The sequence below is a fragment of the Fukomys damarensis genome, unplaced genomic scaffold (assembly GCF_012274545.1).
Source record: "Fukomys damarensis isolate Sample0158 unplaced genomic scaffold, DMR_v1.0_HiC HiC_scaffold_19, whole genome shotgun sequence".
Taxonomy (NCBI): Eukaryota; Metazoa; Chordata; class Mammalia; order Rodentia; family Bathyergidae; genus Fukomys; species Fukomys damarensis.
Window position 1 is genome coordinate 68,260,735 of NW_022900931.1, and position 15,567 is coordinate 68,276,301.

The following is a 15,567-nucleotide window of genomic DNA, read 5'->3' on the forward strand; positions in this document are numbered from 1 at the left end:
CGTAGGCCTGCCCATACAATTTGTTTTCTGGATTATCACCCTTTCACCGGCGACTCTACTCGTCCTTTTGGTACTCTTGCGCGCTTTTCCTGCCATCAGGTAAAAACACTCTCAAGTTGGAAGTACTAGTGTCTTTGTATCTCTTTCATCCTCGCACTTACTTGTAGTGACTACACGTTTAGACTGTCCATTCATCTTAGCCTGTCATCAAAACCACTTACAACACTGTCGCATGAGTATTTGCTGCCTCTTTTCTTTCCCCAGACGCCCTTGAAAAGTTCATCTGTAGCGACTCAACTGACTGAGACCAGGAAGCCACAGACTAATCTAGGACCAGAGTGAGCTCTTTGCACGTACCTTGACTCCAGTATGTTCCTCTTTGCAGAGACTGTTTGGGTGAATTATGTGCGTTGTGAGGAAACAGCCTTGTGCCAAACGCACGTAAAAATATGCTCTTTGACGGTCTCCACCGCTAGTCGCGTGTCAGAGAAAAAAAAACTGCGTTACCCGGAAGGCAGTGCGGCACGCGGGGCACCTGGACTGGACCAATCATTGCTCAGCAGAGGGGCGTTTCTTGCTGGGCGCGGAGGCGGGACATCCGGCTGCTTTCGCGTGAGTCATCTCACTGCGCCTGAGCAATCCCGACTGACTGTGGGCGCCTTGTCTTGGAAGGGGAAGGAGAGGCCGGCGGGAACAGACATTGCTCCTTGTCCTCTGAGAGCCTGGCACTTCCTCCTCTCTAACGGGGTGTCCCATGGGTGGCGCTCGTCCAAGGTCTCCACGGCCGCCAACGCACGCATTTTATATGGGGGAAACTGAGGCTGGGAACAGGTCCGTCCCCCAAGATCACCCGCCCGGGCTGGGGAGGCGCTGGAGGTCGCCGGCCCCTCGGACCTCGGCGTCCGCGATGGCGGCGGTGCAGGTGAGTGGACGAGGGTTCTGGCTTCGCGGTTCCTCTGCTAGTCAGAGAGGCTGAGCTCAAGACGGCCCGTATTTCTGTTGGTCGTCGTTTATTCCTGAGAGGTGGCCGTGGTTTGTGAGTTGTTTCATCCTCAGTTTTCCGGGGAAGGGGGCTGTTGGGTGAGTGCAACTCCTTCTGCAGTGTCAGCTCACATTTTTCATAAACTCAGCCCCACACCTGTGGCCTTGAATCCGTGCCAACCCCCTGCGTCCTCCATGACCTGGTCTTGGTTTCTCCTGGTTCCTTGCTCTCGAAACCCAGGAGCCTGACCACGCGAAAAATCTCTTCTGCTTTGCAGCCTTGTCCTGCACTCGGCCTTGCCGGGGACGCTGCCTCGAATCTGCATGGCGTCCCTTTCTGCTCTGATCAGAAACTGAGCACCATGCCCGTTATCAATAGCCTGTTGTTATCTTGTTCTCTACTGAGTGCATGGGGAGGCCTGGAGAAGTCATCTAAAGTAAACTGCAAGTCGAGCGAGTCTCGTTCTAGACTGTAGTGTTGGGCACATGACCTATCAGGCAAGGCAGGGAGACCAGTGTCAACTCAGGAAAGGTACATTGGTTTAAAAGAAGTCCTCATAGAGGCCAGGGATTTTAGCTCAGTGGTGCTGCCACTTGCCTCGCAAACACAAAGTCGTCCTGAGTTTAATCCCCGGTATCCCACCCATAAAAAGAGTCCTCAAGGTACCTGTGGGTTTTCCCCTACTTGCTGACTCATATCCTAAGTGATTGCGATCGCGATTTCCTTTTTTTTGCCATAGTGAAGGTTGAATATAGGGCCTTAAGAATGCTAGGCAAGTGCTCCTGCTCTAATGTACATCCCCAGCTCCTTTTATTAAGTTGCTGTCTTTTCTTAAACTTGTGATCCTCTCATCTCAGCCTCCTAGGTAGCTGGGATTCAGGGATTGCACCACCATACCATCTTTTGATGGATGTTATGTATGACTTACTTAACATCATGGCCAGACCAGACCCCAGGGTCTTATGGCCATAACCTGCTGTGCTGTCTTGAACTCCTGTTCTTTCTTTCTAAAGTACCTTAGCCTCAAATACAAGTTTTGGCAAAGTTCAGGTAGGAAAAACAATAGTGACTCATTTTGAATTTTCCAGAAGGAAATTCCAGAAGCAATTTCCCAAAGGAGTGTAGAAGGCTATAGAAGCTGTCAGGCCCTGCCATTTAGCAGACTGACACCACTATCTCAGATGTCTCTTTAGTGAGATGAATGATCGTGTCTCTTCCACCGAGTCCACAGAAATATTTTCAGAAGTGGCTGATACGGTTACAGTAGTGAAACTTATTTGGAATTCATTGCAATCTCATTAACTGTGAGTTAATTTTGTTTGCAGAGGAATATCATCTCTGTAAAAGTAGATTGCCCATCAGTGGAGCCTGTATTAAAATCCTGTCTCTTATGGCTGGGGATTTAGCTCAGTGGTTCTGCTGCCTGCCTTGCAAGCACAAGGACCCGAGTTCAAACCTGGTACCAAAAAAAAAAAAAAAATCATGTCTCTTCTAAGTTTGGGTAAGCTGGTAGAACTTCCTGGACCTCTGGTCTATGGGTTTGAAATGGAGATGATGATAGTGATCACTTGTGGAGTTGTGGCCCATCAACCATGTTTCTTTTACAAGGACTTTAATTTTTGTGAGTACTCATGGAGAAGTAATGTTTTTTTGATCTGAGATTAGAGACTCAGACAAACAAGTGTCCCATGGTCACACAGTAAGTAGGTGTTGATTTCTGGAGGGTTTTTTTTTTTTTTTAACCCCAAGAGGTTCACTCCTGAGCTATTGTCTCCTAGTCCCTTGGCTATGGTACAGAAAATCCACAACAGGAGCCAGAAATATAGTAAGATTCAAGTGCTGCTCCTTTTGCTGCTGTAGTATTTTTGTTGTTTTTATGTCCTATTCTGTATCTCAGACCCAGTGCCAGACACAATTGCTCGTTGTGTCTTTTAGTCCACTTGGGATTGTCCTAAACTTGTCTCCTTCTGTGGTGTCTTCCTGCTTATGAAACTTCTCTCAAGCACACTGCTGAAATCTGTCCAATCAGCATCCTCCCTACACTGGAGCCCAGCACAGCTGAGCCCTCTGGGGATGTTTAGTGATTTGATTGTTGGGTGTCCGTGTCTTTTGCTGTGCCCCAGATGACACAGTCTCATCCAGCAGTCCTTAGGCAAATTCTGCTTCCTGTGTTTGACTTCTCAGGTGACTGTGACCTTCGAAGATGTGGTTGTAAGATTCAGTCAGGAGGAGTGGGATCAGTTGGACCTTTCCAAGAGGACCTTATACTGGGAGGTGATGCTGGAGACCTGTGGGCTTCTCATCGCTGTGGGTAAGGTTCCCCTCTCAGTCACGTGGCCACTGGACCCTTTCTGCTCTTTAACTCCAGGCTTGACTGGTCATCAAGGCCTCAGGAACTGCCCTCCTTAGTCTGCACAGCTTCTTTCTTTCACTCCACCTGTTTCTTTTTGATTTTTTGTGTTTCGGTTACCAAGAATTGGAAGACAAAACAATTTGTGTTTGATCACAATCAAAAGAGAGGGATATGTTGGAAGGACATTAGGGTATTGGGCAGAACCCAAAGGTTCTGAGGGGCTGACTGATAAATTCCCAGGAGGGAGTATAACAGAGCTGTGGCTCAGGCTATGTTATCCTGGCTTTTCTTTGCAGGTCTCTTTGTTTTCATACTGGCTTTCTGCCTGTGTCATTTTGTGAAAGAAAGTGGTCATATAGTCTCTTAGGCTCTAAATTCCCTGTCTTCATTTTTTTTTTACATGTACACATTTTTTGTCTATTCACACTGTATTATAGTTTTCTGGCATCCCCATCCTTAGCAAATATGGAAAATAAGACCATTATAATGAGTCCTTCATAAAACTTAATATATTTATTATCAAGGATATACCTTCATTAATGGTTCCTGTCCTTTTCATTACTCACTGGTAAAAGTCCTTTGTCATGTAAAATGTTGATATTTGATGTTCATACAAATGTACACATATACCTACCTTAGCCACTTTCTCTCATTGCTGGGACAGAGTGCCTGACATCCACAATTTAAGAGAGGCAAGGTACATTTTGGATCACAGTTTTAGAAGTTTTAGTCCGTGGTTGGTTTATTGAAATGCAGAAAGAGCAGAGTGGAAGGATCTGGGCAGAGACAGCTGTTTATGTCATGTCAGCCAGGAAGCAGAAAAGATAGGAACCAGGCATAAGAATACACCTTTCCTGTTCATACCCCTCAGTGAGTTGCCTCTACCTAGGACAAGGCTTTTTGACTCCGGTACCTCTAGATTCTGGTGTCTTTGACCCTGGAAGTCTTTTTTTTTGTTTGTTTGTTTGTTTTGAGACAGGGTCTCACTATCTGACCTGGAACTCACTATGTAGCCCAAGCTGGTCTCGAACTCACAGCGATCCTCGTGCCTCAGCCTCCGAGTGCTGGGATTACAGGTGTGCACCACCACACCCGATTTGAACCTGGAAGTCTTGTTTTTTTTGTTTTTTTTTTTTTTTGTTTTGTTTTTTTCTTGGTACTGGGGATCAAACTTGGGTCCTTGTGCTTGTGAGGCAGGCGCCGAAACACTGAGCTATATTCCCAGCCCTGGAAATCTTGATTGTATGTGACCATGCAATTCAGTCTTCTTCCTGTAAGGAGGATATTATCTTACCTAATAAGGTTCCTGGGTTAGTTTTTGTTTTTGCTTCATGTCCTTGGTCCAAGTCTTTAGCAGGTACCTCATAGAAGTCCCAGAATGCCAGTAGGTCAACAAGGTGTAGAAGACATCTCATGTAGCCCTTCCCAGAATTTAGACTTTCTTTTATTTGGGTGCACAGTCAGGTCACTTGTCTACCTGATTACTGATCATCAAGGATGCAATGCAGGCTACATCAGGGATGCATTCAGGCTACAACCACATGGACCCCATGGTTAAAATTCATTGCCCAGTCCTCACCCTCAGAGATTTTGTTTCAATCGGTCTGAGTGGCAAGAAGACATCCCTAGGTTTTGCCAGTTTATAAGGAGGTGGAGAGTCTATATCTTGAATTGATTACAAAGTACCAGCCAGCTAGTATAGCATATGCCTATAGTTCCAATAGTGTGGGATACAGAGGCAGGAGGATCACTAGTGGTAGTCCAGCTTGTACAATTCAGAAATTTAGACTCTGTCTCAAAAAAAATTTTTTTTTTGCTACCAAGGATGGAACTTGGGTCCTTGTGCTTGTGAAGCAGGTGCTGGAACCACTGAGCTAAATCTCTGGCCCCCCATTTCAAAATTTTTTAAAAAAATGTAAAAATAGGGCTGAAAATGCAGCTCAGGATGAAAGCCTTGGATTTAATCATGAATATTACAAAAAAGAAAAGAAAATGTTAAGATTCTGTAGGATGGAAATCAAAGGGATTGGGTTTGTCTATGCAGCTAGTTGTTCTTCCTGCAGTATATCTGTTCCAAAGATGACATTTTGTAGTTCTCTAAAGTTTTGCTTCAAGGTCTCTTCCCCATCCTAAAGATTCAGGCTAGATTGCAAAGATTCTTTCATCTCATCAATCCTTGTGTTTCCTTCTCCATGAACAGGCTGTCCTTTGACCAAGTCAGAGCTGATTTACCAGTTGGAGCACAGACAGGCATTAAGGAAAGCAACAGATGACCTCTCCCAAAGCTTCTGTCCAGGTGGGTGCTGGCCACTGAGAAGGTGACAGTAACAGTAGCTTGGAGGTTGGGGGATATGTCAGCCTTCAGTTTTACAAGTGATCCCTGCCTCTGCACTCTGGGAATCATCTTTTTTGTGGCCTCTGGGGCAGTGGAATCCATGATGGTCACTCTCTCAACATGGACCTCGGTGCCATGCAGGGATTCATATACCCTGTTCCCTCTGTCTGCAGCATGATGCCCCTGGCCATCTCCAGTTGGCATAGGGGAGATGAGGAACTGAAGATGTCACTCCTTTTCCCCACCTCATACTCAGTGACAGCACATTCAGACACACTTGTGTCTAGAGGCTGGGGACTGTGCTCAAGCTTATGTCCACTATACTCTGTTTTTAGAGATTCACGGTAGTAATACATTGTCACTGTGTGATTGAAGGTGTAATAGATTACATGTGACACCGCTGTGTGCTATACCTGACCATAGTGAGTAGCTCAGTGAAAGAAAGCTATTGGCATTCCTGTTACTCATAGTCATGAATGGTATATTTTACCTTTCCTTCTGAACTGTGAAGAAAGAAAATCCTTAACAGTGTGTTCTGCATTCTATCATGCCTCCTCCCACACATCCTGTGAGCCTCAGAAGATTCCTTACTCTGTGTCTTCATGCTCCTGCTGTTTTGTAGAGCCCCAGAATGACTTTTCCTTCTCTCTCTCCATCTAGGCCACTGAGGGCACTGGGGCCATCATGTGTGTTGATTGGCACACGTCAGAGCCAGTGTCTCTTCCTTTTGGTAATCCCTTTGGCTATGTTATTACTCATCTTCACCTCCCTAGTCTTGACTGTGAGTGGGAGTCTCAATTTCAGACACTGTCATCTGTCTCAGGCACTCCCTCTGAGTTTCCCTTCAGAAGTCTTAAGAATCTGGTGCTGAGCTGTACGAGACATTATTTGTTTGTAAATCAATTTTGCATGTGTAGAAATGAGTTTGATCCAGTAGAGTAATGCTTCAGTTCACTAACAGTTCTATGCGTGAACAATTTGAAGTATTCAGCAGAATTTTGCTTCCATTCTTAAACTCTATATCAAGTAGCAGACATGATCCTAACCATCTTCCCCACATGAACACAAATGTAGCCATCCATTTTACCCACTGATACACGGCCATGACTTCCTCTAGTTGAGGTTACGATTGCAGACTGACCTGTGCACACTTACTATGATGCTTTTTTGCTTTTTAGCAATATAGTACTGTACCGTATTATTCAGTCAAGCATGGCTCAAAAGAAAGTACAGAGCGAGCATGGTGGTAAAAAGAAAGTGGAGAGTAGTAATGAAGGTAAGCAGAATGGGCAGGGTGGTAATGAAGGTGACAAGAGTGTGCCAGCAGTAATGAAGGTAACAAGAAAGTGCAGAGAAAGAATGGTAAGCGAGTTTTGAAGAAAATAGTAATTGAACTGAAGAAGGAAATTATAGAAAATTGTGAATATGGTATTTGTGTGACTGATGTAGCCTCAGTACAAGATAGTGGAGTAGTCAATCTTGACTATTTTGAAGAATAAAGATTCCATTAAAGGAGCAGTTATGACAAAAAGAGTAACAGTTTTAACCAAGCAGAGGACACAAGGGCTGGAAGAGGTAGAAAAATTTGTTATTGTGTTTGAATGAGCAACAGTTGGTAGGTGGTAGCATTGGTGAAGCTATGATCTGTGAAAATGCCAGAAAATTGTGCAGTAATTTACTGCAAGAAAACCCCTCTACAAGTGCAACAAGTGATGAATTTAAAGCCAGTGGTAGAGGGTGGTTTGATAAGTTCCATAAGAGAAGTGGCATCCATAGTCTGATAGGACATGGTAAGGCTTCCATTTCTGATAAGACTGCTGCAGAAGCCCACAAGAAAAATTTCTCAGAGTTCATGAAGACAGAATTCATGAATACTCAACAACTGCAGTGAAACAGGGCTCTTCTGGAAGAAGATACTGAACAGAACCTATGTCATACAGGAGGAAAAGGAACTATCGAGTCATAAGCCCATAAAGGACAGATTAACACTTTTGCTGTGTGTAAATACAAGTGCCGATCTGAAGATTAAGCCACTATTAGTATACAATTCCCATACTCCTCTACATTCAAGGAACAGAATGTGAACAAGGCCAGATTGCTTGCCATGTGGAGGGCCAATGGAAAAGCTTGGGTCACAAGGCAGTTGTTCAGTGAATGGCTATACAAGGTTTTTGTACCCAGCATTAAGAAGTATCTTTCTTGAATAAAGGACTTCTGGGAAAATGACAGAGTGGTGAACAGAGAAACAGCCTTTCTGAGATTTGGTATCCAGATGGTAGAATATAGCAATGTGAGGAAGAGAAGGAAGGAGGTGGGTCCTCAGGACCCAGAAAAAATGTCAAATAAGAATTGAAGCCTATGGGGGGAACAAAGAGAAACTTCAGTGAAGAAGGAGGTGGCAAGCAGCACTTTATCCCTGAGCCCTGACTCTTAGTGTGGAAAGGGTGGCTCTAACCTGCAGACACAGTGACTGCTGGTGACCATAGGAGCCTCCACAGAGAAATGGAGCAGCGGATGCAGTGGACTGCAGTTGCTGGTGAGTTATTCAAGTTCAGACATCCCCCAGGAGAGGGCAATTAGCTGGTAGCCGTCTCAGAGATGGGCTAACTGAGCTGAAAACTCAGAGGAACTACTGGCTCCATTTAGCAGCTCCCAGCATCTGCATGAGGCAGAAGTGAGGATAAATTGGCAAGAGGTCAAGGAGCAGAGTTTAAGCTGGCAGAGGACACAAAGACTGATGCAAATCTGATTCCAACCTTACAGCCAGACACAAGCCTGAATTTCAGTGTAACTAAAAGTGCAGGCTTGCTGAGATTATCCACTACTTCCTCAAATCTACAGCTGGCTTGCTGGGATTGCTCAACGCAAATCTGGGCTTTGTCTGCCCACTCTGTCAACTAGTGATAACAGACACCCCCTGAAGTGGATTTTTTTTTCTTATTCTTTTTCTTTTTTTGTTTTGCTTTCTTTTTTTCTTGTCTTTATATGAGTGTGAGCAATGCAGTTTTTAATTGTTGTTGTTCTGTTCTTATTTATATTTCTTCTCTTTTCCTCTTGTCTTCTTTACCAGTTTCACAACATTTGTGTAATCTTTTGTACTCCAGCCTTGCTTGTAATCTCTTCCTCTTCCTCTATTTTTCTGTTTTTGCTCCAACCTCTTAAATTTTTTCCCCTGAGGGAGAAAAATCACCATATTGAAGACATATTTATTGCATACAATTTGTGAGTTTGTTTTAGATTTTTGTTATATAACTACAAATATAGTTCAGATGGTTAAAGATAGCAAATCAATAGTTACCACAGTTCTTTATTTTCTAGGCTATATTTGATTATAGGTACTGCTGATTGTACTACTTTAACCCATGTGATATAATTGTTCTAATCAGTTGTGCTTCCTAGTATGCCAGGACCGAGATTGCCTCAGGGTCATAAACAATACTATGAGCCAGTGCCAAAGAACCAGGGACTAGGCCAAATAGGCAGAAACTTCTCATTCACAGTCAATTGAAGAGGTAGGATCTTGCAACACGCTCAAAATCCAAAAGCCAGCTACGACTAGAAGACATCTCTCAGAAATAGTCATTTTCTAAGGTTCCTAAATACTAGTAGGAAAGGTAATTGCTATAAGCACTTTTTAAGCATCAACCCAGGAATTAAACACCAACAAAAAAAAATGAAGACACTTAAGCAAGATGTAATCTCAGACTTCCAGCTCATCAAAGGTAAACCTATGGGGCACTGAGGTGGAACAGTTTGACAGCTACTCACCTGGACTCTGAAATGGTAACAGTGGAAGTAAAGCAGATGAATGAGGCTCACCAAAAAATCAGAAATAATTTCTGAGATTATTTCAAAAATAGCTTCTGAGATCTACAGAGATGGTAACTATAGTGAAAGACATGTTTAGTGATTACAGCACATACAGATTTTTTAAAAAACCAAAACAATTAGAGGAGCTTGGGAAAGTGATGGAAACCAGAATGCCCAGCATAGGAAAGCAATGGAATCCATAAAACAGATTCAGGCAGATATCCAGAAGATTAAAAATTCCATTGACATATACACAGCAGAATGAGCCAGTGTGAAAACAATATCAGATATAGAAGACAAGAATATGCTTGGTGATCATGAAAAGAAAAATCTCTTAAAAATAGCAAGGGACCACAAGAAATCAGTCCAACAATGGCTAGATGAGCAAAGAATAACATAAGATTGATCAGAGTCAAGGAAAAAGGAGATAGCACAAATGACATAAGAAAAACCTATTCACAGAAATAGTGACAGAAAACTTAACCAAAGGAAAAAGAATTTGATACGCAGTTCAGTGAGGCATATAGAACTCTAGTTATGCATAATAAAAAAAATCTTACCCAAGGTATGTAATAGTCAAGCTTCCAGAAATCCCACATGAGAACAGCATTAAAAGCTGTTAGAGGGCTGGGGATTTAGCTCAGTTGTTCCACCACCTGCCTTGCAAGCACAAGGACCCGAGTTTGATCCCTGGTATCAAAAAAAAAAAAAAAAAAAAAAGCTGTTAGAGAAATGAAACAAATTACCTATAAAAGCAAGACCATCAGAATCACAGCAGACTTTGCAATACAAACCTTCAAGTCAGGGAAAGCTTGAAGTATTTCAAGCCCTAAAGGAAAGTAACCTCCAACCCAGATTGATGTACTCTGCAAAAGTATCTTTCAAAATTGATGGAGAAAGAAGATATTTCCATGACAGAGAACACCTGAAGAAATTCATGACCACCAAACCAGCACTCCAGAATGTTCTGAAGGACATTGTAGAAAGAGATAAAAAGAACTACAACTCCATGAACTCCAACAGAATGAATCACTAGGCAAAGGAAGCAGTTGAACAGGAGTGGGAGTGGGAGGTAAAGGGGACCAACAACAGGAAAATAACATGACAAAGATAAGTTATAACCATTAATGTAAATGGTTGCAGTTTACCAATCAAAACAAACAGACGGGCACAGTGGATCAAGAAGCAAGATCCAACAATAATACTACATACAAGAAATACAATTAAAAAAGAAATTCATAGATTGAATATCAAAGGATGGAAAACAATACTCCCACATGACAGGAATTCAGAAAAACAGTAGGGTTAGTATTCTATTTGCAGACAAAGTGGACTTCAAACCAGGACAGATTAAGAGAGACAAAGAAGGTCACTACATCCTTGTAAAGGATACAGTGGATGCGCTAGCAATCATAAATATATATGTACCAAATACTAGTGCACCCAACTATATAAAACAAATATTAACAGACATGAAAAGTCAAAATACCACTAATAAAATTGTACTGGGGGGGCTCAATGCCTAACTGTCACAAATAGATCAACTAGAAAAAAAAATATCAGAACTGAACCAAATATTTCAACAAATGGACTTAGTTGCTGTCTACAGAAGTTCTCCCTCACAACATCAGAATGCACATTCTTCTCAGCTACAAACAGGAAGTTCTCCAAAATAGACCACATACTATCTGATAGAACATATTTAAGTAAATATAAAAGAATAGAAATTATCTCATGCACAAAGGCACTCTTCACTGGATGTTTTAATGTAACTGAAGAGACATCTTTGACTTTGAAAGAGTTCTGGAAGAAGCATTTCAATGTCTTCCACTGCATCATCCTCATTTTTCAAAGCCTGGAAAGATGTCACATACTGAACCTTAAACTCAGCCTAGAGGAACTGGCCAGAATGTGTCACTGAATGTGACTTTGAAGGGTCTGATGCACAGGTAGTAGAGGGGTTTGTGTCCAGGGGCAAGAGTACGGGTCTAGATGTCGATGGTGCAGAAATAGAGGAGCTTCTTGAGGACCATAAGGAGGAGCTGATGACAGAAGAACTTGCTGAACTCCAGAGTAAGCAGCCAAAGGTTGAGGAGCATTCCACTGAGGAAGGGGAATACATGGAGGAGGTTAGTAGTGTGACAAAATCCATTATGGAAAAGTGGAATTAGTTCTAGAATTTCTTTGAGAAGCACCACCCCAACATAGCTGTAATGAACTGAGTGTTGAATCTGAAGTATGATAACATGATCTTACTTCCAGAGGGTTATGCAGCACAGGAGAAAACAAAAAACAAGTGAAATTAGACAGATTTGTCCTCAAAATTTACCTTGCAGCTAAGGTAAAGAAGAGAGGAAGCCCCTGAAAGAGATCTCAATATCTTTATGGAGGGGTACTCTCCCTCCAAATGATAACCACCTCCCCACCCACCTTCCTGTCCTCCACACCAGAAGTCTCCTCAAGCAAGGTTAGTGTTTTCTCTCTTCATACTGTACAGTGTTGTACTTGATTTCTGTTTTTGTGGTTAGAAAACTACATATGATTCAGAAGAGATTAACCATATTTATATTACAACCTTGTGAGAAAATTTGATTCTGCTTGCTGGCAAGTTTGTAGGGGGTCAGAATGGATTAAATTATATATATTGAACTTTATCAGGAAATTTGATTGAGTTTATGACAAGAATCATAGAACAAATTAAGCTCATGAACCGAGGTTCCTATGTATTGCTTCATCACTGAAGCATTTCTGACTCAATGTGATAAAGTATCACTTGAGATTTTTCTCAGTTCATAATAAAAAATGGTGATATTGTGTGAAAACAGAAAAAGTTTCAAGAGTTCTAGGGACAAAAAGAAAAATGTTGCAAGTGTAGGTTTCCTGGATTTCAAATCCTTCCAGGAGTAGAATGTTATTTTTCATCTTGTTATTTTTACTGAAATGCTGATTTCCTTTCTCTGATTGCTGTCACTCACAGTCCCTTTTGTGTACTGTGTTTCCTTCAGGTAACAGCACAAAACCTAACACCACCAAGCCCACTCCTGCTTACCAGGCCTGGCCTGAGGGATCCTTGCTCCATAATGGTCAGACAGAAAGAGCCTCTGGGGACTCCCTTTTGGGGCTGCACAAGGGTCAGGATGGATCCTGTGAAGTGCAGAAAGAACTCCTGAGACCAGGGATAGAGGCTCCAGGGGAGAAGCTTCCTGGGAATAGAAGCCCTGGACATGATGGGGTGGGGTCAGCTGATCGTGCGTGTTCAGAGACTGTGCTTGGGCATGTCTCTTCATGTCCAGCTCCCTATATCTGTGATTCTGATATGCCAGCTGCAGATCCCTCAATCCCTGAAGTAGAAAATTCCTACAAATGCAAGGAATGTGGGAAAGTGTTTAAGAATGAACGCTTACTTATTCAACATAAGTGGATTCACACAGGTGTGAAGCGTTATGAATGTACAGAGTGTGGGAAGTCCTTCCGCAAGAGTACTCACCTCCTCCAGCACCACATTGTCCATACCAGGGAGAGGCCATATATGTGTTTGGAGTGTGACAAAGCCTTTAGCCGGAAATCATATCTTACTCAGCACCAACGTACGCACAGTGGAGAGAAGCCTTATAAGTGCAGTGAATGTGGACAGGCCTTTGCCCACCGCTCCACATTTGTTTTACATAACAGAATGCACACTGGAGAGAAACCCTTTGTGTGCAAGGAGTGTGGCAAAGCCTTTCGAGATAGACGAGCCTTCAATCGTCACAACATCTTCCACACAGGAGAGAAGCCCTATCAGTGCTCAGAGTGTGGCAAGGCCTTCAACCAGCGGTCTTATCTCACGTGGCACCAACAGACTCACAAGGGAGTGAAACCTTTCCAATGCAATGAGTGTGGGAGAGGATTCTGTGAGATCGCAGGCCTCATTCACCACTACGTCATCCACACTGGGGAGAAGCCCTATAAGTGCATAGAGTGCGGGAAGGCCTTCCTCCGTGAGCCACACCTCAAGCAGCACCAGCGCATTCACACTGGGGAGAAACCTTACGTGTGCAGCGAGTGTGGAAAAGCCTTTGCTCACTATTCTACTTTGACCTTGCACAGAAGAGCCCACACTGGAGAAAAACCCTTTGAATGCAAAGAATGTGGGAAAGCCTTCAGCAACCGGAAAGACCTCATTCGCCATGTTAGCATTCACACAGGAGAGAAGCCTTATGAGTGCATGGAATGTGGGAAGGCCTTCAACCGCAGGTCACACCTGATAAGGCACCATCGGATTCACAATGAGGAGAAGCCCTACAAATGCATGGAGTGTGGGAAAACCTTCTCACGGAGCACAAACCTCATTCAGCACTCCAATATTCACACTGGAGATAAGCCGTATAAATGCAATGAATGTGGAAAGGCCTTCAGCCTCAGCTCCTCTCTCCGGTACCATCAGAGGATGCACACAGGAAAAATCACTACTAGTGTCAGAGATGAGGGAAAGCCTTTTACAAGTGTCCAAGCCTCTGTCAACATTGAAGGACTCATACTGGGGAAAAACTTTCTTCCTGTCACCACTGATGAACATCAGTATTCAAGGGAATCATCTAACACAGACTCTGGTCATTCATACCACAGTGAAACTGGGTTAGTGCCATCTGTATTTAAAAAATGTAAATAAGTATTTATCATCTAGAGTCCTGTTTGAAAATGACCCATTCTGCAGTCTTCTACATCTTGAGTATTTGCCCATGAGGATTCAGTGGCCGTTGTGCTCTTAAGAAAGGCCTCAGCCACATATTTCTAGCATATGCTGAAATGTTATCTGAAGGATAGTTTTGTTTGCCTATTTTGTGTTATTAGGGAACGGAACCTAGAGGCTGTGCCCTGAACTACATTCTACCCCACCCACCCCCTTTTTTTGAGACAGGGTCATGCTAAGTCATTAAGTTGCCCGTGCTAGACTTGAATTTTGATCCTCCTGCCTTAGCCTCTTAGTGCTGGGGATTATAGGTCTATGCCACCTTGCCCAGCTCCTAAAAGTCTTATACTTTACCTTTTCCATTTAAAACTGATCCATGATAAGGTAATTTTTGTATTATACGAGGGTTAGATTAAATAAAATTTTTTGTTGTTGAGGAATACAGACATTCCTCATTTAATGACAGAATTCCATTTCTGCAACTAGGTTGTTAAATTAACTGGTTGCTAAATGAATTGTATATAGTATGTATTATGCTCAGAACGAAGTGGTTAAAGAAAATTCCAGCTTGATGACTTTGCTTTTATTTACATAATTCTTACATGTAGTACTGTAATGTGTAGCAACATCAAATACAGTACCATACAACACAATCAGCAAAAGTTAGAATACTGTGTAAACAAGGTATATTGTACAAAAAAAGCACAAACATTGGGGCTTTATAAACAAGATGTACAGAAATGTACTCCCCCAAAAGGATGAGTTGTAAGTCCAGATAACATACCTCCATTGTAAGTCTGAACATTCATCAAACAGGTCTTTAAACAAGGAATATTTACATTCATTTGTTCTAGTACCATTTATTTTAAAGATTCCAAGTGATCCTCCTGCCTTAGTCTCCTGAATAGCTAGGAGGATAAATACCATCTTAGCCAGGTTCATAATACATTTTTAATTTCTTTCATATAATCATTGGTATTAGAGGGAAGTACAATGCCTTTTAAAAGTTGGTCTTGAATATGACTTCCCAGAGCTCATTTATTCTGTCAGTAATTTTTTTTTCTTTTCTGTACCAGGAATTTAATTCAGGACCTTGTGCTTGCAAGGCCACTAAGCTAAATCCACTTAAGCTAAACCCCGGCCCTCTGTCAATAATTTTTATACATTCTTGAGAATTCTCTTCATAAAATTAGTGAACAATGAACCAGTTTTTCATATATATTCCTTTTACTTACTTCTTTTCTGTTGTAGTATAGGATCTTCCATGATGTTGAATAAAATTATAAAAATGAATATACTTACCATGTAATTAGTATTTGTGGAAGACATTCAATGTTGAGCATTACATGTTATAGCTATATGGTTTCACATAGATGTTCTTTATCTAGTTTAGAAATTTTCCACAGTTGCTGAGA

General features: G+C 42.3%; 1 protein-coding gene across 2 annotated transcripts in view; it reads left to right on the forward strand.

The window, feature by feature from the left end:
* The window catches only part of LOC104857139 (zinc finger protein 805-like), an 81,215-nt gene extending 65,953 nt beyond the window's left edge, over window positions 1–15,262 (forward strand). Inside the window, exons 1-4 of one of the 2 annotated variants that reach the window (XM_033766071.1) lie at window positions 604–922; window positions 3,167–3,293; window positions 5,536–5,631; window positions 12,486–15,262. In XM_033766071.1, the coding sequence (XP_033621962.1) occupies window positions 755–922; window positions 3,167–3,293; window positions 5,536–5,631; window positions 12,486–14,131 (2,037 nt within the window). In that variant the 5' untranslated portion in view covers window positions 604–754 and the 3' untranslated portion in view covers window positions 14,132–15,262. Of the gene's footprint in view, window positions 1–603; window positions 923–3,166; window positions 3,294–5,535; window positions 5,632–12,485 lie in introns of those variants that run through there. The other variant, XM_033766076.1, reaches the window with a different exon arrangement.
* The last annotated feature ends 305 nt before the right edge of the window (window positions 15,263–15,567 follow it).